This window comes from Mytilus californianus, unplaced genomic scaffold, assembly GCF_021869535.1.
Source record: "Mytilus californianus isolate M0D057914Y unplaced genomic scaffold, xbMytCali1.0.p SCAF_1, whole genome shotgun sequence".
Classification (NCBI taxonomy): Eukaryota; Metazoa; Mollusca; class Bivalvia; order Mytilida; family Mytilidae; genus Mytilus; species Mytilus californianus.
The window spans coordinates 47263661-47290091 of record NW_026262581.1 but is presented as its reverse complement, the minus strand read 5'-3'; the positions used below and the strand labels follow the sequence as shown (position 1 = coordinate 47290091).

Below are 26431 nucleotides of genomic sequence, written 5' to 3'. Positions count from 1 at the left end.
ATTATGTGTCAAATATTTAATTACAATCCAAATTCAGACCTGTATCAAGTGCGAATATTGTGTCCATTGTTGCCCCAACTGTTCAGGGTTGGACCTCTGCAGTCGTATCCAGCTGCGCTTGGTGAAGCAATTTATTTTTTAATGGGATTGTGTTGTTTGTCTTCCTTCAACTATTTTTTATAACCACTTTTACTATTTTTGGTCAAACAAACAATTTTTACTTTAAATAGGCAGGTTTCATTTAGTTGAAAAGTAGAAGCAAAAAGCTAGTTGACATGGAGTCGGAAAGAATTGATTGATTGATTGTTGTTTGTTTAGCATCCAGTGGCAATTATTTCATGCATATTCAGGATAGGAAAGTATTATCACTTAATACAATGAGAAAGTAAGCAAGAAGGGATGAAAGGTGGAAACCAATGGTATGTTGGATAAGAGAAGTAATTTCACATTGCCACAGGCCACCTACAGGCCCCTCATATAGTTGCAAGGGTTCTTGAACATAAAGATAGTGTTGCACTCTGTTTACAGAAGGCATCAGATTTAAAGTCCTAATTATGATCAGATGTTTGACTTTAAAATTTTGCATCCTGCACAGCTAAATGGCAAGGGTTTTGCTGCCTTTTGGAAGAAGCCCATGGTGACCATATTTCTATGACACCTTCACCCTTGGGGTGGAGTCTGTAAGAAATTTCCATTGGTTAAAGTATGCTTACATGTATGTATAAAGTTCTCTTTTAAATTTTTAAAATACAGTTACTGAATAGAATTCACTAGACTTTTCTTTTTTTTATACGACCGCAAAAATTTTTTTGGGTTCGTATAATGCTATGATGTCGTCGTCGTCGTCCGAAGACACATTTGGTTTCCGAACAATAACTTTAGTTTAAGTGAATGGATCTCTATGAAATTTTACAAGAAGGTTCAATACCACAAAAGGAAGGTTGGGATTGATTTTTGGGGATATGGTACCAACAGTTTAGGAATTAGGGGCCAAAAACAAGCATTTTTGTACCTTCTGGACAATAACTTGTGTGTAAGTGTATGGATCTCTGACATTGTACCACAAGGTTCAATATCACAAAGGGAAGGCTGGTATTGAGTTTGGGGATAATTGCCCCAAATGTGCAGGAATTAGGGGCAAAAAGGGGCCAAAAGCAAGCATTTTTCTAGTTTCCGGACAATGACTTGTGTTTAAGCGTATGGATCTTTCTAAAATTGTACTACAAGGTTCCATACTACAAAGGGAAGGCTGGGATTGAGTTTGGGGTAATTGTTCGAAAAGGGGGGGGGGTTCAAAAAGTTTTGTTTTTTTTCTAATTTTCTTAAGGGGTTCAAATTTTTGAAAAGTTTTAAGAAGAAATCTTCAATTGCACAGTATTTGCGCAATAAATTTTTAAGATCTTTGACCACATTTATTTTGTGTCAGAAACCTATATTGTGTCAAAAATTTGATCACAATCCAAATTTAGACGTACCAAGCTTGAATATTGTGTACAAATTTGCCCCAACTGTTCAGGGTTCGACCTCGGGGGTCGTATCAGGCTGCGCTCAGCGAGGCATTTTATTTTCTGTGTGACCTTTCAGAAAATACTCCTCAGGATTAGTGTTTTTTAATTCCAATCTCGAGTACAAAATTAATTGGATGTCTGAATGTGTAAATTTCTGCTGAATGGTTAAAATGGTTTCTCGCCATATCTTTAAACAAAATGATTGGAAATGTGGGATGAGTAGTTCTTTTTTGTGCTTTTCTGAACTTGTGATTTTGCAGTCAATCTTAAATTGGTGATTGCTTTCACAGCACAACAACTTGTAGTTTACTATAGAACTGTACTATAGTCCACAGGAATCACAATACAAGCTTCAAAATAGAAATATTTACAGTTTTTATTAATATCGTATATGGATTACAATACACTGGATATCTGATTTAAGACTACAATCAGATGGAACAACAATGTCATAAACACTAAGGTTGTGAGTTCGAATCCCGCACAGGGCAGGTGCACTCGACTCCAATTTTAATTGACAAGGATTGTCAGTTTTCCTACCAAAGGTCGGTGGTTCTCTCCGGGCACTCCGGCTTCCTCCACCAATAAAAACTGACCTCCATGAAATAGCACCATAGTGTCGAAAGTGACGTTAAACACCAATCAATCAATCAATCAGTCGTCAACACTATTACAGTTACAATACCATTCTTGCATCAGCACTTAAACTATATACATTAGGAAAGCTGATTGGATAAAAATGACAGGCTGTCAAACGTCTCAATTTTTAACCGGATTTTCGAAGTAAAAATCGGTTATAGATTTGGGGATGTACGGCGGGCGGCTGCCAAACAGTGTCCGTTCATTTACATAAAAACGCTTTGAAGAAATTTTTTCAAATTTAGATATGTTGTTTCCCATGACCAAATGAAGGTCAAGTTTAATTTTCACGATTTTAGCTTTTCTCGTTGTTCAGTTATAGCCCTTTCCCAAGAATTCAATTTTTGATGAATTAATCCATTTGTGTTCAAAGGGAAATAACTCATTTTTTTCAAGTTTTTTAATTTTTGTTGTGTGTGTTAATTTTAATTTTTACTTGATCCTGTTTGGGGTTCCAGATTTGCAAATTCATTAGATAATAATCTATTTTCATTAAAGGATATATTTCATTACATAACATTGTGTAGATAAAGTTGTAGACATTCATAGATAAGTTGCAGATCTATATTAGTTTGTTACAGATGAAAGAAAAAATACTGGGAACTATTAACTACATTCATGATTGTATAAATATAAAGTTTGATTACACAAAGTGTTTTTAAATGATTTTCACCTTTTATCAAGTTAACACACCATCTGGTAGTTGTCAATCACCCAGTTATAATTGGAGTGACAGATTTGTTTGAAAACTATTACTTATATTTGATTATAATTTGAAAATAAATATAACATCATATCTAATTACGCTCGTACGGGCGCACTCGACTCCAATCTTAATTGACTAGGATTGTCAGTTTTCCTATCGAAGGTCTGTTGTTTTCTCCGGGCACTCCGGCTTCCTCCACCAATAAAAACTGGCCGCCACGAAATAGCCCAAAAGCGGTGCTTAAAAGTGACGTTAAAACACCAAAAATAAAAAAAATCATATCTCATTTTAGAGAACTATGGTTAAATCATATCTAATTTTAGATATACATTATTGGTTCATGGAAATAAAGTTTGAGTTATTTCCCTTTGAACAGAAATGGTTTAACTAAGAAGTATTTCATTAAAAATTGAATTCTTAGGGTTCTTTGATATGCTGATTCTAGTAATGTACTTATATTTTGGATATTGGACCATAATAGGTAAATGCCCAATTTCAAATTTTTCAGTTCTTTGACCATATTTATTTTGTGTCCCAAACCAATGCTGTATCAAATATTTAATCACAATCCAAATTCAGAGCTGTTTTAAGCTAAAATATTGTGTCCATACTTGCTCAACTGTTCAGGGTTCGACCTCTGCAGGAAAATCCGGTTTGCTGTTTCTCTGACAGCCTCTTGTTACCTTTTGTATTTAAATTAGCCTTGAGTAATTTATTTTATTGCCAAGGAAATTAAACCTTTCACTGTATCAGTTGATGTTAGTCAGGGTATTTATAAAATAATTTTGAATAGCTATTGTATTTAATCGATGGGACAGTTCTTCCAAGAGGTAAAATATCCCAGCTGATATTTTTGAAAAGTTTTGTTACTTTTACAATACAATACAATATGTTCTGATTAATTATTAATTTACAGTTTCAATTGGCATTGTAAATGCAATGAAGCCACGGAAAATGTATTTAAACAACATTTTTAAAGATGACCTCTTTGACTGTTTAAACCAAACCATTAAGTTTTATTATCACAGGATTTTCTCCCCTATTCTGAGTGAAAAGTAAACTTTAGCTGGTGTATAGACTTATTAAAAGGTCTGCATGTCTGTCGTGTAAGATTCCCCAGATTTTGACCTCATTTTATGGTTGGAAAATTTTTGGTCAAGTAGGTTCCTCAGATACTATAAGTTATAGGTCAACTATATTTAGTGTATGAAATGATTGTTAAGTACACATTTTAGCAAGAATAATCTGACCTTGACCTCATTTGTATGGTTTATTGGTCCAAGTTAAGTTTTCGTGGTAAGGTTTTCTTCTCAAGATACTGTAAGCAGTATGTCAACTATATTTGGTGTATGAAATGTATGTGTACATGTCCATCTACTTGGGTTTGTCTTACCATGACCTAATTTTCATGAATCCTTAATAATCAAGTTTGTGTGACACCTATAGCATAAACACATGAAGACTCCACATAAAATTCAATCATGATCAGTAAAGCTGGTAAGACATTCCAGAATGTGCACACATTGTCTTCCTATTGGAGGTTTATATAAATATTTTATGTTTTCATTAAACCAGGGATTTACTTAACAAGATCTTATTAATCTGTGTTTAAACCTTTATTCATTTGAATTTTAAATTTTGCAAGTAAGATTGGGTTCATTTTCTTTAGACTTGTTATTTTGAACTTGGACATGCTATTCAAGGTTCCTATTGCCTATGTACATAGTTAAAATAGATACCACATAGTCACATGTGTAGATGCTATGCTATCAGCTGTGTAGGACTGGTGATCAATACAGGATTTTTTGGAACCCCTTTAGTGACTTAGTCTAAAGATTTCTTATAAAATAACCCACCTACATATTGTCTAACCTGAAATGAAGGTCGTTGAACAGTGCAAGACGAGTATCAAATCTAAATCTATGAAGTCATTAACCCAAAGTTGGTCACAAAATGAATCAACTTAATTCTGTGCTAGAACCTTTCCTGTTATGTTTAAACTGTTGTTCAAGTTTCAGCTGACCAATCAACATGACCGGTTGTGTTATTAATGGTTTAAACAGTCATTTGATTGCTATAAAAAGAAAAAAAAATATAGACAACTCTCCACCAGAGACCAAATGAATTAGAATCTACTTTTGTTAACAGGCTCAGTTGAGACCATGCACTGTCTATGACAATGAGGGATATTGTGTCTTCTGGTATGTGCATCCGTTTGTTTTCGTCCCGTATCATGTTAAATGTTTTGGTTATGTAGTTCCAAATTTCACGATTCACTGAACATGGAAATGTGATAATTCTCAGCTTAAAGTTAGATCTAAGTTTAATGTTACTTTGTAGATAACCTCCAGGTCATGGTCAAATAAATTTTTGGTATGCATGTTTATTTTTATGTGTTTTAAGGATTCACTCAACATGAAAGTACAAGCGGGCTAATATGTCATGTGGACACATATTCTTTTTAGTAAATATTCTTTAATATTTCAACTTATTTTCCTTTATTTCATGTGTTCTTGATTTTTTCCATACAACATTGAAGAAAGAAGATTAAAGGGGCAACACGCGTAAACTATACAGTTATTTGAAATTTTATGGATAACAGCAAGCACACATAAAATAAGGGATCTTAAGTTGAAATGTTAAAGATAGACTAAGTTTTAAAAAAAACTTGTACACAAAACAAAATATCGAGATAACGAAAGTCCATACCCTAAGCGTCTGTTAATATTATAATGCAGCTTGCTGACATTGTTCGGCCTTGTTTTGTTGACACTGATATATTGCATCTACATGCTTGGAATAGTATACCATAGATAAACTACTCAGAATATTTCCCACTAAGTAGTCCCTTTGAAATATCAAAAGCACGGCTAAAATATGTAAGTGTATATATGAGAAAGCAATGAAAATTGAAAGGCTGTAAAAGTTGTTTAATTGAAATTTATTTGGAGAACATCGGTATACAAATAAGAAGGTTATGCTGCTGTTGAAAGAACGAAATAGATAAATCATAGAAATGGAAATACAATAAACTGCTTCGCCGAGCGCAGCTGGATACGACCGCAGAGGTCCAACCCTGAACAGTTGGGGCAAAAATGGACACAATATTCAAGCTTGATACAGGTCTGAATTTGGATTGTAATTAAATATTTGACACATTATAGGTTTCTGACACAGAACAAATGTAGTCAAAGAACTTGAAATTGGTTGTATGATTTTAAATTATATTCAATTGAATATTTCTTGCTGTTGTGCAATACACTGTGCTGTAGCCTGTTGCGCAATACTCAGTAAATCTGTTTTCAGACTATATACAAAGAATTAGCAAAATAAATTGTGACCCCCAATTTTTTTCTTTGGAAAATTGACAATTTCTTAAATCTTGTGGGAAAAAAAAATGACCCCCCCCCAAAAAAATTATATTTGAAGAGAATTTTCTTTTGAGGAAAAAAAATTGCCCCCCCCCCCCTAAAAAAAAAATTTACCCCCCCCCCCCCCCCTTTTTCCAAAAAAATTAATTTTGAAGAAATTTTCTTTTTGTAAAATGTGGTACAAATGAAGAGACATCCATACACTTAAACACAAGTTATTGTCTGAAAACTAGAAAAATGCTTGTTTTAGACCCTTTTTGACCCCTACTTCCTGAACGGTTTGGGCAATTACCCCCAAAATGAATCCCAACCTTCTACTTGTGGTATTGAACCTTGTGGTACAACCCTGAACAGTTGGGTCAAAAATGGACACAATATTCAAGCTTGATACAGGTCTGAATTCGGATTGTAATTAAATATTTGACACATTATAGGTTTCTGACACAGAATAAATGTAATAAAAAAACTTGAAATTGGTTGTATGATTTGAATTTATATTCAATTGAAGATTTCTTGCTGTTGTGCAATACACTGTGCTGTTGTGCAATACTTAGTAAATCTGTTTTCAGACTATATACAAAGAATTAGCAAAAGAAATTGTGACCTCCAATTTTTTTCTTTGGTAAATTGACAAGTTCTTAAATCTTGAGGAAAAAAAAATTGACCCCCCCAAAAATTTTTTTTTACCCCCCTCCAGAAAAAATAATATTTGAAGAGAATTTTCTTTTGAGAAAAAAAATGCCCCCCAAAAAAATTTTTTTTTTTTACCCCACCCCCCTTCCAAAAAAATTAATTTTGAAGAAATTTTTCTTTTTGTAAAATGTGGTACAAATTAAGAGACATCAGTGGCGGATCCAGTGGGGGGGGGGGGGGGGGGGGGTGGGAGGGTTCCGGGGGTTGGCACCCCCCTTTTTTTTGACGATCAATGCATTTGAATGGGGACATATAAATTAATTTTGAAGAAATTTTCTTTTTGTAAAATGTAGTACAAATGAAGAGACATCCATACACTTAAACACAAGTTATTGTCTGAAAACTAGAAAAATGCTTGTTTTAGACCCTTTTTGACCCCTACTTCCTGAACGGTTTGGGCAATTACCCCCAAAATGAATCCCAACCTTCTACTTGTTTTATTGAACATTGTGGTACAATTTCAGAGCAATCAAAATACTTATACACAAGTTATTGTCCTGAAACTAGAAAAATGCTTGTTGTGGCCCCTAATTCCTAAACGGTTGGGACCATCACCCCCAAAAACATTCCCAACCTTCCTTTTGTGGTATTGAACCTTTTGGTTAAATTTCATAGAGATCCATACACTTTAACTAAAGTTATTGTCCGGAAACCAATGTCTTCGGACGACGCCGACGACGACGCTGACGACGACGACAACGACGACGTGATCCAATATACGACCGCAAAAAATGTTTGCGGTCGTATAAAAAATGAAAGCCATACAAGAGCACTGTTTATAAATGATAATGATAGGCACAATAATAAGCTAGATGTTAAAGCACATGCAATAAAAGCTGATATAGCCAAACATTGGTAAACTTTGAATATAAGACTAAAGATGGGTATGATCTAAATTGGTAAAATACTTTGAATATAAGACTAAAGATGGGTATGATCTAAATTGGTAAAAATTTAACAAATGTATTACGGTATTTACATTGTAGGGTTGAGACCTAAAATCTAAAAGGTTAACTTAATGTGTTGTTGGTGTGCTGTCTCTTATTCCATTCATATGTATACGATTTTAAATAAAGAAACTAAATGTCATTCACCCAGATGACGTAAATGCAGTTTACTTTTCAAGATTTATACCCAGTCAGTATTTGTTGAGAGTACAAAGACCTAACACAAAGGATACTACGTTGTTATTAGGGTGTGTTTGGGGCTGAGGCGCTCACAAAGATATTACTCAGGGAAGGCGTTGCTGGCTTTAAATCGGAAAATATGTTTTTGCAAAAACAAATTTTGAAAAAAAATGAACAACGAAAGAACAAATGACAATTACACCAAAAACCTTTTGTTTTATTAAGATCACTTTCCAATACAATAATTGTGTCACTCACCAAGACGGTTTCTTGAAAACAAAACTTTTAAATTGATTTTAACACTGCCAGCGTCAATATTTATTTCACAGCCATTTTTCTCATGTTTGGGTGGTCTCCTTTAGCACCAATTTGGTTGACAATGCTCGTTGTAAGTTTTGTTTTTGGTGCTTTTAGGTATTTATTTTTGCGAAAGATTTTTGATCTCGTCCGTCTCTGGATATAAAAATCCACATCTGTGTTGCTCTCATTCTTCCTAACATCATTTTCAGCTACAACGAAAATGAAAAAAAAAAAAAATAACGCTTCTAACGCTTGATAGATCATGCCGCAATACGTGGACCGCAAGTAAAATAATTTTATTATCATAATTAGGAGAAATCGTTCATCTGATGACGTTGTTTTACTAAGTGTTGATGTGAAAGCCACAGATTGTTCCTTGGACAGAATAGTTAATTACGAATTTGATTAACAACCTAAACCTCATCCCGTGTACAAAGTGCAGATCGAAAACTTGCTTCATGAACTAAGGGGCTACACATTTTTTTTTTAATTTTCAGATGTCGTTGATAAGCGTTGTATTGTATTATATTCCTATACAGGCAATAATATCAGAATTTTCAATAAAAGACTAGTAAATCAACACCAAATCAACGCCGGTGAATATAAGACACAGAAAAAAGGAACACGTAACCACAAGTTAAAGAAATCAATCGTATGTCCGATTCGCACTTTGTTCGTAGTGATCCTTTTTTTCTTCTTCAGAAAACGATGTAGTATCTTGAAATTAAATAACCGTAGGTGCTAGATTAAATCATATGTTTGTTAAATAAGTTTTTATACAGTTTGTAATTGTGTAAAATTTTTTTAACAAAAAACCATTTTCTGCATTGAATTGAGTAAAAAATGGGGAGTTATTAATAAAGGTATTTTTACTATGAGTATATATAACATAAAAATACGAATTACATTTGTTTCCTTCCAATGTATTTATAAACAGTCTCAAACACATACGATCTCAAAAGTAAAATTGATTGTCAATGAGTACAATAAATATATATTAAGCACAAAAACAAGGATATTCACACTTACAATGCTTTGTTTTGAAAGAAAAAAAAAAAGAAAGCATTGTTAACATGGGGAAATCGAGGGACAAAAATAATATTTGTCGGTACTAAACATGAAAAAAAGGACAGCAATACGCAAAAAAACTATAAAATGAGCGACACGAACCTTGCAGAAAAAACAGGAAAGGGGGGTCGGGGGTATTCATGTGGTCCGGTTTAGAGCCTTCTCGTGGGGTTTTTGATTATGTGATTACTAGGCCGTTTTTATAGTGATTATTTGATTACCAGACCAAATATTTCATGATTATTTGATTATTTGATAATCTAGGACTGTATTTTTGATTATTTGATTATCTTGTTTCAAAAAATAATTAATGATTATGTGATTATATTGGCAAAAAATTTGTGATTATGTGATTAGGTAAACAATAACTGTCTCTTGCAAATAATGGAGGGGATATACAGTTATATATATAATGTTTATAAATGTGGTCAGATTATGTTTGTATGTTTATGTATAGTCAATGTTTATTGTCTTGGTAACAATCCTATAATTTTGGATTTTGAACCAATAAAATTATCTTATCTTATCTTATCTGCAAGACAACCGCCGAGTTAAAGTCAATTTCTGTGAACGAGGAAGAAAGAGGGGCGGGGGCCTTCGTCATACGGGAAAATAATGAATCAATATATTTTTTTCATGTATAGTAGGTTAATACGTCTGATTGATTTCTTGATCGCCGGATATTTCATGGCAATGAATTTAGATATTATAACTATATTAATTCATTTTTGCAAGTAAAATATATAATATTTGGATCATAATTCTCTAATAATTCATTGAAAAAAGGTGGGAATCCCAAAGAACAAAAAAAACAAAATTTAAAATTGCTTGCATGCTTGTTATATCTTCATGTGCGCTCATTCAGTATATTTAATAGTGTTGTATTTGAAATAAAACCGACTGCGGTGTACTCGATATGGTTGAATCTTTTTCTGCAACGTGAACCTAATGAGAAATAAAACCCAGAAGGAATAAGGAAGTAATAGGAGAGGGCTTATCACATTTTAAGATATATATAAAACTTGCCATTATTAGCTGCTATAACTAAATCCTCCTCGATTACCGCACAGCAATCGTTAATATTTGAACACAGATTTGAATTTAATCCAAAGTTTGAAACAACAAAATAACTATATTCGACATCCCTATCTTCTTGTCGTAAAGAATTTTGCATTAAGAATACTTTCATCGTCTTAATCCATTTTTAGACACCAAATGCATGTGAAGGAATTCACGGATAATATATATAATGTATTTTTAGCGCACGCAAAAAGCATGATACATATGTACTAGGTTTTTATGTACATGTAGCTATACATTTAGTATACTTTCAACTATACTTTATCTTTTTCTATTGTTATGATGAGCTACTGTTTAAAGGGGCCAACATGTAGGATGATATTAATAATGTTTATCCAGAACAATTTACAGACTTGATAAAAATAAATCTTTACAAAGTTTGTATTTGTTTACTTTTTTTACCTTCTTTGACAAGTTAAACAATGTTTTAAGTAAGATATAAGCCTCTAACAGTCCATTCTGTCAAATATTGAACAGAATGGACTGTTATCGGCTTATATCCTTTACTTTATAAAAATAAGGAGTTGTGGTATGATTTCCAATGAGACAACTATCCACCAAAGTTCAAATGAAGTGGATATAAGCAATTATAGGCAACCGTATGGCCTTCAACAATGAGAAAAACCTATACCGTATGGTCGGCTATAAAAGGCCCAATTTACGAAAAACAAATATGACTTACATGAACCAACGACAACCACTGAACTACAGGCCCCTGACTTGGGACAGGCACATAAAGAATGTGGCGGGGTTAAACATGTTTGTGAGCGCTCAACACCCCCACCCCTCCCCTAACCTGGGACAGTGGTGTAACAGTACAACATAAGAACAAACTATAAAAATCAGTTGTAAAAGGCTGCAACTCATCAGATGGATACAAATAGAAATGCATCTAAAAAAAAACACAGAGTGGACGTGGACGGGTACTTATACATCCCAAAAACACAAAAAGACACTAAGTTCATATCTGAGAGTATTCGCAGTTACTGACAGCTAGTTCAAAGCCAATAAAAACTAATGGAAAAAAAATCATGTATCTAAGACTAAAATATCAATCAGTACACATCCAACATCCAAGGGATTTAGTGTAAAGACGTCATTAACAATCAGAGAAAAACATGACCTTGTGCAATGCCAAAGGTCCAATGGAGGCAATTTTAGCGGAGGGGGCATTAAGTTTTACCCTTGTCTGTCCGTCCGTACGTACGTACGTCCCAAAATTGGTTTCCATTCTCTAACTTTAGGTTGTCTCAACCAAATGTTATGAAACTTATACACAATGCTTATTACCACAAAACTCAGATCAAGTACAAATTTGGGTACCGTTCTTGAGCCGTTCTTGACCCTTTATAACGTTATATACAAGCGGGGGGCATCATCTGTGTCCCATGGGCACATTCCCGATTTATTTATTTATCATACCTGAACTCGGATGTTGTCCATCCACTGCAACTGTATCACTACCAATCGTTTTTTATACATATATAAAAGAGAGGCGAAAGATACCAAAGGAACATTTAAACTCGTAAGTCGAAAATAAACTGACAACGCCATGGCAAAAAAAAAAAAGAAAAAGACCAAAAGATAAACAATAGTAAACAAAACACAACATTTTAAATGAAAGACTGAGCAACACGAACTCAACCAAAAATCTGGGATGCTCTCAGGTGCCCCGGAAGCGTAAGCATGATCCTGCTCCACATGTGGCACCCGTCGTGTTGCTCATGTACATTTGTAAATACAAACCCAGTGCATATGTCTAATTCGGTAGGTCACATTCAGGAAAAAGAGAATAGGGTTGTGGTAACTACAGTATTCCATAACGGTCAACCAACTGGTGATGATGTCCGTAAAATTTTCGCAGGGATGATTGAACTTCACTAATTTCTTGGTTTAATAGCTTCCTTGTGAACATCAACCCTCTATCAAGGAAATCATGATAGGAAATGCAAGCCCTGGAATATCGTACCAACTGGAAGATATATACTACATATGCAGGCGCTGCTGGAATGTTGCTACATAGAAATGGGATGTTAAAAATTGGGAAGCTGAAATCATCTCTTTGTGGTAAACTCTCATATCGTCAATTTCTATATGTAGGTCAAGATTCGAAGTATAAAGAATTATTAATATTTCTGGTACCTTGGGTTGATCATTTACTACCTGTCTATCTTCACACAGTTTTATATTATTAGTGTTAAATTTAGGAGATAGCTGTATTGCATTTTAAACTTGGCCTTTCGTAAAACATAGATTTTACTGTCGCAAATTGAGTTTACCTCGCGACGCGTAGTCAAGTTTTACGAAGGCTAAGCTTAAAATACAATACAGTGATCTCCATTCTTATGCCACATATTAAAATAAATTTCATTAAAGTAAATGTTTTGGCTTGAAAATGCCACAAATGAAAAAAGTCCGCGAAACTGTTACATCATCTTTGGCATCTGAACAATGTGACATCATAGGTGTACTCCCGATGTCAAACATTTATATATAAACCCCATAGACGTATTTATACTTTTCGTACGTTTATGAATTATTTAAATATTGACAAAAAGAAGATTTTGACACAGAAAAATGTGACTTTTTTGTTTATTTTTTTGAGAAATAACATACCAACAAAATTCGGAATTCAAAATGGTGGCTTTCCTTAGTTACGGACTGGTAGAACGTGGAATCTAACCCTTCAAAATCTTTGTCAACGTCCAATGAAAATTATCGTTCCAAACGAATTGCATTAGAATGTTAGATTTTGTATCTTTATTCGACAAATATGGTCAGATACCCGTAAACATGTTTAACCCCGCCACATTCTGTATGTGCCTGTCCCAAGTTAGGAGCCTGTAATTCAGTGGTTATCGTTTGTTGTTGTTTATCATATTTGTTTTTCGTTCATTGTTTTGTACATAAATCAGGCTGTTAGTTTTCTCGTTTGAATTGTTTTACATTTGTCATTTCGGGGCCTTTTATAGCTGATTATGCGGTATGAGTTTTGTTCATTGTTGAAGGATGTACGATGACTTATAGTTGTTTTAAAAACTTCTATGTCATTTGGTTTCTAGTGGAGAGTTGTTTAATTGGCATTCATACCACATCTTCATATTTTTATATATCATAGTTAGCAAAAAATCATCGGATTTTGGTCCCACAATAAATTAAAAAAAAAAATTAAAGCTGTATTTGTCCCAGATTGTTTTAGATTTAAATTTTATTAAACACATTATGTAACTTTCTCTTCTTGAAGATTTCTTTACGTAAGGTTTTGTTCTTGAAATGGGTGGGGTGGTGCTGATTTCCTTTATCATTGGAATATGTTTGTTTACGATTAAAAAAAAGGACTTTTAAAATTTTCAAAAGTACTTTCTATACATTTTCATATTCTGGGGCTGCTTTTGAATCGCTTTTAAATTTAATAGCTTGATGACACCGGAAGGGGGGGTCTCTCTTCCTATAGAAAGACCGGTATTCACAGACGTGTCTTGGCATTGATTGAAAATATCTAGTTTTCATGTAACTTATATAAGTTGTAAAACCAGTTTTAATTTTAAGTATAGTACCTATAATCATTTCAGATACTGTGGCATCAATAAACAATATACAAAATTTAATGATACTGTTTTATCTTTTTCGTATATATCTTTTATCACTATCTTTGCAAAAATCTTTAGACTTATGTATATCTATAAAATTTCTAGATTTTTACGCCTTGAAAAGTAGTTAGTCAAGTTATAATCTTTGACACTGTTTACTGAGAAACAACGTACAAGGAAGTAATACACGTGACCACTTTGTTTTTTCACTTGCAGTAATGGCGACATCAATGAAATCATCAAGTATTAGAAAAGCCCAAGTGCCAGTTTCATGCTATTTCTGCAAAGGACAAGAAATAAAATGGAGATGTGAAGAATGCAATGTTCGCATGTGTAACTCCTGTAAAGTTACCGTCCACCAAGGACTTCCGTCTACACAAGATCATGACGTTATTTCTATTCAGGATATCAGCACCAGGTCATCACCAGGTTCCCAGGAGGTAACATCAATAGTCATTTCATCAGTGTTCAATTCATACACAACCACTTTGCCTGCTGTTAATACTTTACTTTGCACGAATGACGATTTACTAATCTTCAACTATTGCGGTAATACGTGTGCCAAACATCAAGTTATGAGCGGAAAATTATTAAAATCATCAATAAAGATATTGCAGACGTTAAAGAAAAGTATATTTGACTTTGCAACAAATAAAGACGGCGAAATACTTTTCATTGAATATGATACCAACAAAATTCAACTTTTATCACCTGCGGGTGAAGTCAATACTGTTTTAGATATTTCTCCAATGAAACCGTTGGCCATACATGTCAACAAAGATAATGAAGTAATAGTTGGAATCAGAGAACAAGGACCACCGTTTCCGGTCCAAGATTTTTCGGTCAGACAAGTTATAATTTTCGGCAGTGATTATCAACGGAAAATAACATTAGAATTTGACAAAAAAGGGAATAAATTGTTCAGATATGCATTACGCATTCGCACTGATTCTAAAAATGTTGTCTATGTGAGTGATCGTTTTGACAATGACGGCAACGGCAGAATAGTAGCTGTAGATAGAAATGGCCGATTGAAGTTTACCTATGATGGACAAACGTATTCAGAAACATTTCAACCACAAGGAATTACTATTACGCCAAATGATAACATTGTAGTTGCAGATTACGATAACGATGCACTACATGTTATAAATTCGAAAGGAGATTTACTTGGATTGCAGTCCATTTTCAAAGACTTGGGCATCAATGATCCATGTAGTTTATGCTTTGACAATGAAGGATATTTATTAATTGGATGTGGTAAAGGAAAAAATGAGAACTACGGAAAAATTCATGTTGCTAAAATGGTAGACAGTCTTATGTAATATGTAATGCGACAAAATCTCTGTTGCAAATGTTGTAAGAGAAAATTAACTTCTCGAACTCATTACATTGAATCTACTCCGCCAATACCGGATGGTTAGAATGTACATACTATTTATACTGTCTTTTTCAATCGTCTGTTTACATTTTGTTGAAAATACTATGTGTGATGAATTTGTTTACCAATGCAAGTACACATAATATATGTCAAAAGCGAACATGTGCAGTTTGAAATTGATAAAAAAAAAACATAATACTTTTTGTTTTCACTGAATGTTATTTTGTTCATCTTTAATCTCATCAAAAACACACATGTGTTGGAATGAAAATGTCCAATTCTTAAGATTTATATGAACGGAAAACATATATTTTAGTTTTCGATCAAAACAATCGGAGTTATAGTGATTTCAATACAACGAAATTTACTTGTTATAACATTTAAAAGTTTTCGTTATTCTTTTTCAACTACGGCAAAATTCTCAATTGTAGCTAATAATCACAATCGGATTGTAAAACATAATATCCCTTGATTATTTTTTCAATGACATTTCTATTTCTTGCTTGCTGTTTTTAAGTGCAGACATAATTAGGAAGTACTTCCGAATATAATTCTATGCAATATTTACCGCAAAAAAAAACCACTAAAAAAATCATGTTGACAATTTTCTTTTTATCCTGAAATAATTAATAATAAATGTTTCTTTATTATGCCTGAAAAGAGTTAGACTGCATATATTCTTGAAGAAACTTAATTTTCGTTTAAAAAATGTCAAAGGGACATAATTATACCCCCGCTTTAAAAAAGTGGGGTATACTGTTTTACCTCTGTCTGTCCGTCCGGCCATCCCTCCATCCTTCCATCCATCCGCCCGTAAGTTCGTCCGTCCGTCCCATGAATATTTTTCGTCGCATCTTTCTCAGGAACTACACTACATGGATTTCTGAAATTTGGTTTCAAGGTTTATATAAGTCTGCTATATCGTGTGGTGCGTTTTCAGATTCATCACTCAACAACCTCCTGTGAACCGTCAAGTATTTGGGCGGGGTATCATCAGTGAGCAGTGGCTCAGAGTTTCATTTGTTTGAGCTTCATCATTATTTCAGTGATTTTTTATGTGTTTATTTTATGTGTTTTTTTATTTTAATTTTATCATACATTATCAATAATTCTGACATTTGTTAGTAGGATACAAAAAATACCGGTACCTTATCCAGGACTCGTTTAACAGGGTTTGTCCCGCTATTCCAACACCCCGTTGGTCCGACACCCCCTTTGTCCGACATCCCATTACTTCGACACCCCAATAGTCCGACACATATGCAGGTCGTATTTGAAAATCTAGTTCATAGAATTGGAAGACGTGGTATTTGTACTTGTGTCTACCCTCCCGTCTTAGTATAAAGAATTAATTGGAAAAAACAGCACCTCACGTCTGGTATGTAAGAAATACAATCATAATAAGGCAATCTACAACCTTGCAAAATTTTGCTTTACAACTATAAAGTGTGACCTAGCTTTTTCATAAAAACAGAATCCTCTAATGAGTGAATTTGATTGATTGATTGATCGCTGTTTGCTTTATGTCCAGTGGCAAATGTTTCATGCATGTGCAGGACGAGAAATAAATTAATAATTAATACAATGAGTAGGTCCTGAAATAGGATATTGCCCGTATTAAAGGGCGGCAAATTTGTGCTGCCATTGGATAATGAGGTAATATTGTCTTCATTTTTGCGCCTGTCCCAAGTCAGGAGCCTCTGGCCTTTGTTAGTCTTGTATCATTTTTAATTTTAGTTTCTTGTGTATAATTTGGAGTTTAGTATGACGTCCATTATCACTGAACTAGTATACATATTTGTTTAGGGGCCAGCTGAAGGACGCCTCCGGGTGCGGGAGTTTCTCGCTGCATTGAAGACCCATTGGTGGCCTTCGGCTGTTGTCTGCTCTATGGTCGGGTTGTTGTCTCTTTGACACATTCCCCATTTCCATTCTCAATTTTATTCCTGACAGAGTTCTGACCGGACGCAGCTTCTTTCTTTTTTTATACATCCTGCTAAGCCAAACGGACGCTCCACATTTGCAAGGGTTTTTACTGCCGGCCGAAAATAACACCAAGAGTGAGCATATTTCTATATCACTATCCCAGTCACCCTTGGACTGAATAGAATTTGAAGAGCAGTCTCTCGTCCAAAAGGAAAATGTCCAGACCACAATACATTCCCCAAAACGGTCAAACCTGATTTGCAATGAAAAGAAACTTTTATTTTATCCAAGCATGTTGGTTTCCATTTATCTTTTAAAGATCGAGAAAATAAATGAAAGTCAACATATCCATAGTAAAATTGTACAATCGATAATATTTTGTTCTTTATTGAACACTTCTTTAAGGTTGTTAAACTCAGCTAAAATAGTGAATATATACTATAAATTTGTAACTGGACGTTAAGCAAACAAAAAATATCAATTATGTAAGAATGGCTGGTAGTGTACTCCGAAAACAGTGATTTACATATTCATTCAAGATCAAACTCTTAAAATCAAAATAATACTTTATTGGTGTTTTGTTCTTTCCACCTAAACAAATAATCGTTTATCGGTCATGCACAGCATAAGCAATGTGTGAAAATAATTCTGTTACAACACACTAGGACAATGACACAGGAATACAATTAACGTTTGAATGCGTATAGAAATGATCATACACAATACTTTTTATGCATTTTTAACGTGCTAGAAATAACGGGCATATTATGAACCAGTCTTTGCACTTGCTTTACATAAAAGTAGTAAATATCAAAGTATGTTTTTTAAATCTACCGAATATCGACCTGACGTCCTGCTGTACTATGCAAGACGAGCAAGACCCCATTGATACGGTAGTTTACGGAAATAATCTGGACCATAAATAGGACAAGGTAGCCAAATAAACCCAAAACAGAGTCGTGTATGTCTCATATTCAGGCAAGAACGATATTGTTTTACACTAAATTCTTTCTCTTCTTTTTTGTATGTTTCAGATTCTTTTTATATTTTGATGAAGACTTAGTTTTTGGCATGCAGGTGTATAACCATAAGAAATGTTTGGCTTGTGATTATATGTATAATTACTAATGCATAGCCTTCAATAAAAATTGTGTAAAATCATCAATTGTTTTGCCAAGTAAGTCTGACCGGGCGATTTTATAAAATCATTATTGATTTTGGCAAGTAATTTTGTCTGGGCATGATATGTCATGTACAAATAACGTTCATCTGAATTTAACTAGATGTCTTAATTCCAAAGTAATATTAACCATTGCTTGATATCATTCGATTTTCTTGTTTGTTCTCTCTGACCCCAAACATTGCCAAACATGACTGAGTTTAAAATATGGTCATCACTTGGTCTTCTTCCTACCGACAGTATAACCCTTTTCATATTTGGCGGTCCGTTTGGATGTGCTGGATGTTTGAATTTGCAGCCGCGTCCGGTCAGAATGGGGACGTACAATCCGATGCCTCGTGTAACCAGAGTGCCAAAATCTTTGCAATTTTTGAAAGAACCATTACAAGAGCTCCTTCAGGTTCTGTGTGCGACCTGGTGTAAGGCTTAATTTCTTTCCTTATCCAATGTACCTTCATTTTCAAGCGGCATTCCAAATTCCTTCATTCCGGTCGATCCCTATTTCAGGACTTACCGATAATTGTATTTATTGTTAATTAATTCTAATCCTTAACATTTTTGAAATATTTGCCACCGGACGTAAATCATACAACAATCAATCAGCAGTAGTTTTTTGTTTAACTTCTCTGCTCCAGCTGACATTGGCATGTTTCTGTGATAAAAACAGCTACAAAAGAAATAAATAGTGGTTAGCCTGTAAGGATCTGAATTGTTTTCAGAGCAAAGAACCATACTGACTTAATACAAAACTCCAACTACCTTTTGATCTCATCGTTTGTCATGTTGAGGAAAATTATGAAATTATTTATTATATAATATACATATCGTACTGTTATTTTTTCCCCTACATGTATTTCTTTATTTACCAGAACATATTTTGTAAACTCATAAAGTCAATAGACTCCTTATGACCAACGAGTCAAACACTGAAAAGTATTACTTATAATCATTGAACAAGTTTACTCACTGTTTAGATAAAGAGCGAAATTACGTAGAATACTTCGAGACAATTGTTCTGCCTCTATTTCATTCTTTTTTTGATATTGGTGCCCATATAGACGAACTAGACTGCATGGTGTTCTTCTTCAAATAATTACATTACTGTTACATTTTAGAAAACAAATCTGTAAAATCAGAAGTTCTAATCGGGTTAAATATTATTACTTTTTGTCGCTTGAGTTATACCAGAAAAAAACATGTCTATCTTATTCACTCAAGCAATATGTACACATCTAATAGTAAATCCACAAAACTCCATTGATTCCTTTATTTTCTTACTGCGTCACCTTCAACCTGTATCTGAGAGACAGTGTATCCAGAGATGTCTACGTAATTCGACAACACTTTACAAAGAATGATGTGCTTATACTTACGCAGATGACGACATTTGCTACTTCAGCACCATGTACCTATCTTGATAACTTGCATCACATGATCACACAATGGATAAGGTCCTCCTCTTAATATCGAACTAACCTTTTATTTGGCTTATAAAAATAAATCCTTTTATTCCGATGTCGGACTAATGGGGTGTCGAACTAGTGTCGGACTATTAGGGTTTAGGACTAATTTGATGTCGGAGTATCGGGGCTGCACCCTAACCCCCCCCGTTAAACAGTAGTAGTATTGGTTAATAATGATAGGTTATCTTAATTCTTAAATATATACATTTCTAAATTATATTAAATCCATATAATATATACATATCAATAAAGAATAAAAAAATATCTTTGAAAAGAAGAAGAATAGACTTAACTTAATTTGGATTTAATGTGTTATCAATATTAGATTGTTGTATGAAAGTAAGATAAGTGCAGATCAACTAAGATGACAGAAGCGGACAATTATGGTGAAATAAGTTGATGGGCACAATATGATTAATCAATGACCAAGAAGTTATGATGTCGGGAAATAATCAGTTGACAATACATTTACAAGTCGAAAATTATACAGAAAGTGAGACGACAAGAAACACAATATACCTGAATTTTAATTGAGTAACCATGAAAAAATAATCAGTATGAAAGCTAGTTGCTACCGGATAGTACACATAAGTTATCTTTACAGCAACGAGAAGACAGTCAATATTGACACTTTACAAATGCTCATAACTAACATAAATTATCCAAACCAAACACGAAATGATTTTTGAAATTAAAACGTGAAAATCCTTCACATTGGCCTTTTAAAACAGCATTATTATATGTTAAATGGTTATTATATGCACAATAATAAAGTAGATTTAAAAACTGGATGCAATAGAAATTGATATTGTTAGACATAGTTATGTAAGATAAGATGAAATTACAAATACAAAACATTTGGGGCCTGAATGTTTAGGTAAAGTGGTGATTTGGTCTAGTTTGAAAAGGTCAAAAATTAGTATGTCTGAAGCTGTCAAACTGAATTACAGACCCCCTTAACATAAAATTGTCCATATTTTGAGTTAGAGCTGATAGGCTTTTCTATAATTTTGATATAATTTGTCCCAAATGTAGTGCACTATACTCTAAAAACCTTTTTAGAGCAGGTGCGATTGTTTTAATTTGCGTTTTTTGTCTAAAAAAAAAATGCACTACGAAAAAACTGTGTTCCCAAAAATGGTAGGGTTGAGATCTACAATGTAAAAGTTTAACGTAATGTGTTGTTGGTTTGCTGACTCATTTTCCATTCGTAAATTAATAATTATTTAACATATACATTTACATGTACATTTTGCTAGTTAATTGGTCCAGATTAAAAGGGTAGTGTTAAGACATGCAATTCAAAAGTTTAGCGTAATGTGTTGTTGGTTTGCTGTCTCATTTTTCATTCATATGTATAAGATTTTGAAAAAAGAAACTAAATGCCCTTCACCCAGATTACTTTAACGTTGTTTTCTTTTCAAAATTATTCACCATTCAGTAGTGTTGAATTTATAAAGATCTTATATAGAATACTATTTTGTTCTTAGGTTTAGGGGCGGGGGCGGGGGTCAAGACATGTTTAATCCCGCCACATATGTAATGTACCTGTCCCAAGTCGAGAGCATGTGAGAGTGGTTGTCGTTGCTTGCTGTCTTTTGTGTTTTTTTTTAATACCGTTTTAGCATTAATCAGGCCGTTTCTCAATTGATTTGTTTCACATTTTGTAATTCCGGAGTCTTATATAGCTTAGTATTCGGTATTGGGTTTTGTTTATTGTGGAAGTCCGTATAACGACCGATAACGGTTTACATCCACGTTTTGTGGATAGTTGTCTCATGGGCAACCAAATCACATCTTTTTTTAAACTTCTACATCAATAAGGTAATATTGTAAAAGGGACTACACAGTTTTTTCAGAATTTATTATTGCAATTCGAAAAATAGACACAGGGGCGGACTCAGACAGGGCGTACAGGGCATGCACCCCCACTGAATCGAAATATACCATTTTTCGTTAAAAAGAAATTTAAAAAAAATTCTGCCACACCATTCTTAATAGTCTTGAAGACTTTTTTTCTCAAAAGTTTCTATAGCTTTACAACGCATTCTTTTTACTTTCACTGGAGGCAACTTTGATTTTCCTCGCAGTTCTGTATAGGATAAATTATAATCCTTATATATAAATATTAGAGCTCGTTCATATATTTTTTCTATTCAAGCTGTATTTTCACACCGCAAAAGTACCATGTTATGTATGATTAATTAAAATTTAACAATATAAATTAATAATATACAGTTAATCTACCTAACTGTTTTTAGTTTTTTAACAATCCTTTACGGTACATAAATAATTGTATTGATGTTGAAGATACACGATTTCTAAATTAAATGTTATTGGCTTTGAATTAGCTTTCAGTAACTGCCAGTACTCTCAGATCGGTACTTTGTGTCTTTATTTTTTTTGTTAGTTGGTTTTACTTGCTTCGCCGAAGGCGGAAGCAGGTCTAGTAACCGGTCGACTCCGTTAGTCCATCCATCCGAAGGAAAGAAAACTTTCGTCAAAGTTTTCGTGGCATCTATGAAAGGGAATGATTCAATATTTTGTCTGCATCTTAATAATGTCAAATTGTAGCGAGTAAGCAATTTTGAAATCTGCCGTGTAGCCACTTCCTGTTTGCATATAATTAGAAATTTTACAACACTCTTTGTACAAGGAAAATTTTCGTCAAAGTTTTCTTCGCTTCTATGAAAGGGATTGATTTAATATTTGGTCTGTAGCTTGATAATGTTAAATTGTAGCAAGTAAGCAATGTTTACATCTGCTGTTTGTCGATCATTTGAAATTTAGCAATACTCAATGTAGAAGGAAAATTTTCGTCTATGAAAGGAAATGATTTAATATTTGGTCTGCAGCTTGATAATGTGATGTAGTAGCCAGTAAGTAATGGTTGCACCTGCCATATATGAAGTGAATGATTTTAATATTTGGTCTGGGAATGATCAGCTATGCTCCAGAAGCGACGCAGGTCCAGACCCGGTATTGGTCTTGTTGTGCTTTGTTTCGATATGGTGAGTCAAATCCTTTTAAACCGATTTTAACAGTTTATTCCTATGTTGTGCTGTATCACCACTGTTCTACAAAATGTAGGTTAGGGGGAATGGTAGGCATCCGTTGTTTAATCCCGCCACATTCCGTATGTTCTTGTGCAGGAATATATAATTCAGTGGTTGTCGTCTATTGCTGTTTATCATTTTTTCGTTTTGCGTTTGTTGTCTGTACATTTACAGATCGTTGTTATTTCCTGACGATTCAGAGCTTGCCATATTGTATAAATACCTGTCTAAGGATGACGGCCGTATGTTGAAATCTAGATTTTTGGAGTTATTTGTGTTGATTGGTAGCTGAATCATTGACAGATACCCCACCCACCTTTAATCATTTACCTAGATTTGTAATTGTAGAGACATACCAGAGCAATTTAACTGCTAAAAATCTAGAATAATCTCTACACCATGCTATATGTCTGCACTCTAGTCTTGGAACTCGTCAGTGGTGGTCCTTAACCATTTTATGCCCCTGTCCCGTTTTTTGAAGCGGATGGTACATGTATATGATGATAGGGGCGTCCGTTCGTCCATCCAGTTGTCCTTCCTACTTTTATACCCGCTTCTGTCTTTTAACTGTTTGACAGAATTTTGTGAAACTTTCAGAGAATCTAACTCACATTATGTACTTATGTACCTGTTGTTTCATTTTTTAATGATTTCTTTGCAAATCCCTCAAACATCCGCACACTACAGTTCAATTTTATATCCGCGTCTACTCCTCAACCCCTAATGAGAGTTTAATAATACTTTCGCAGAATCTTTCCTACATAATGCCACTGATCACCTCTTTTTAAAATCTTTTATCATGAATCATAACATGCGGACTTCGACTATGCATGATCTTTTGTACCGTTTATTTCATAAAGAATTCTAGTCCTTGTTGTGTTATACAATTCTTAATGATGTACACAAAATAAAAGATCCTGCATTTGCTTGAGTCTTAAAATTTCATGTCATGCTTTGTTTTAGTACGCTATATTGCAAAGACAAACTTACTCCCTTTAGTGTTGTTAGTCTCGTTGGTGGAAAGATGTTCGCCTTGAGTGCGAGAGGTCGTGGGTGGTAAGATGCTCGCCTGGAGCGCGAGAGGTCGTAAGTTGGATCCACGACCGGGTAAGACTTGAAAATTTTTTTTTCTATTCTCCGCTGATCTTGCGGCAAATAGGAGTAAGAGCAAAAATTAGTCGTTTTGCAGTCATAATAATGTAACCGGCCTGGGTGTCTTCCTGTGGTCTTATACCTTTTGTCCTAGCACGTTAAAATAAAAACAGCTCAGCGTGTCGGTCTTGTACAAAGCAGGTTTTTACATTCATATACCAGAAACATGGTCTCGTATAAAGGTGCATGTACTATTTACAATTAGACGTTATGCATCGATTCATTCATTCATCGTTTCATTCATCTTTTGAATGTTTTTTTCGAAACAAACCCTGTGTCATTGTTATTTGTATTTAATTGAAATCTCGTTTATATTTGAAACCTTTAAAGTGTTCAAAATATTCCTCGAGTTTTCCAAAGTTGTGCTCTTTGATATAGGTTCCAACCTTGTCTACTGTGCACCAATTATCAAGTATTCCACTATTTCCTTTTTTGGAGAAGCGTCAACCTTAGATTGAAGATAATGCATTTAAGTCTGCTTCATATCTTTACTTACATCTAGAAATTACAACGAAGGTCGATTAAGAACAAAATTTTACGACAAAAGAGACTACAAATGTATTTCACCTTCCCAATTGTGAATATTCCTTTTCTATGTAACAACATTCCAGCATCGCCTTCTTATGGAGTATATGTGTAACAGTTGATACGATATTCAAGGGCTTGCGTTTTCTATCATGATTTCTTTGATAGGGGTTTGCTGCTTACAAGGAAGCCATTGAACCAAGAGTTACAGGTGGTAAAGTTTGTCACGATCCAGATGAATTTTATAGATTTATACAGATGTTTATTCAGTCAGACATTATATAAATAATATGATTTGTGAAATCGTCGTCCAGAACAAAGAATTGCACTTGCGGTCTTTGCGCGAGACGCCTTTTTCATAGTTTGTTTTATACATAGTTTTACCATAAGCTTTTATACATATATTCACGTTTGGCCTAAGTTTAGTTCACCTGTGTTAAAACGCACACTGATTAGGCATGGCCTTATTATATACCTGTTGGCTATTTTTAAATAGTGGTCAGTCGAGTTCTTCGGACAGGTTTACACACCTATTCAGGTAGATTTATTTCTGCTCGAGGTTTTGGTGCGGAAGGATGCCACACCCGTCAGATCATTTACATTTTTGATATTTAGATTTAGCCTACAGTAGTTCTTCTGTTTTTGTCGAGCCTTCGACTTTTGTCGAAAAAGCGAGACATAGCGATCCTAAATTCCGTCGGCGTCGTCGTCGTCGTCGTCGGCGTCCACAAATATTCACTCTGTGGTTAAAGTTTTTGAAATTTTAATTACTTTCTTAAAACTATCCTGGATTTCTACCAAACTTGGAAAGAAGCATGTTTATGATCATAAAATAGTATCCAGAAGTAAATTTTGTAAAAAAAAAAATCCATTTTTTCCATATTTTACTTATAAATGCACTTAGTTTTCTGCCAGTTAACATTACATTCACTCTGTGGTTAAAGTTTTTAAAATTTTAAAAACTTTCTTAAACTATCCTGGATTTGTACTAAACTTGGACAGTAGCTTGTTTATGATCAAAAGCTAGTATCTAGAAGGAAATTTTGTTAAAATTTTGTTCCATTTTTTCCGTATTTTACTTATAAATGGACTTAGTTTTTCTTCCATTTAACATTACATACAGTCTGCAGTTTAAGTTTTTAAAACATTTATTAGATTCATAAACTATCCTGGGTTTTTACCAAACTTGGACAGAAGCTACTTACAAATCTAAAGATAGTACAGAGAGGAATATTTTTATTAATTGTTTTCTTCATTTTTGTTGATCCTGCGATTAACAGCAAAAGTAGGCGAGACATTGGGTTCCGCGGAACCTTACGAATTTTTTGTATATAGTGCATCAAATCTGAGGTAAGTGTTTTATTCTTACAATTATTTATACTTTTTCTGATGCTTTTTAATGAATTTCTTAAACTTTCAGACTTCTGCCGACAAATTTCCATTATATAAATTGTATAATTTAGAATGCTTTGTAAACAGATTTAAAGATATAAAAACATTGTTTTATATTCAGATATTTGCCTTTTTTACTAGCAAATACACGGCCGACACTCGGCTAACCGAGAGATTGGTCGGTTAATCTATATTGAGTATGCGGCTATATGGGCGGTTGGTCTGTTAATCGGGTCGGTTATATGTCTGTTAAGAGTAAAACGCACAATTTACA

The 26431-nt window shown here is 33.9% G+C and overlaps 1 protein-coding gene across 2 annotated transcripts in view; it reads left to right on the top strand.

Annotated features, from left to right (window-relative positions):
* The window catches only part of LOC127704398 (uncharacterized), a 71890-nt gene that overhangs the window by 9404 nt on the left and 36055 nt on the right, over positions 1 to 26431 (top strand). Inside the window, exon 2 of one of the 2 annotated variants that reach the window (XR_007983264.1) lies at positions 14501 to 14522. Coding sequence is in view for 1 of the 2 variants with exons in the window: in XM_052208440.1 (XP_052064400.1) it covers positions 14501 to 15407 (907 nt within the window). In the remaining variant the exon portion in view is untranslated. Of the gene's footprint in view, positions 1 to 14500; positions 15447 to 26431 lie in introns of those variants that run through there. The other variant, XM_052208440.1, reaches the window with a different exon arrangement.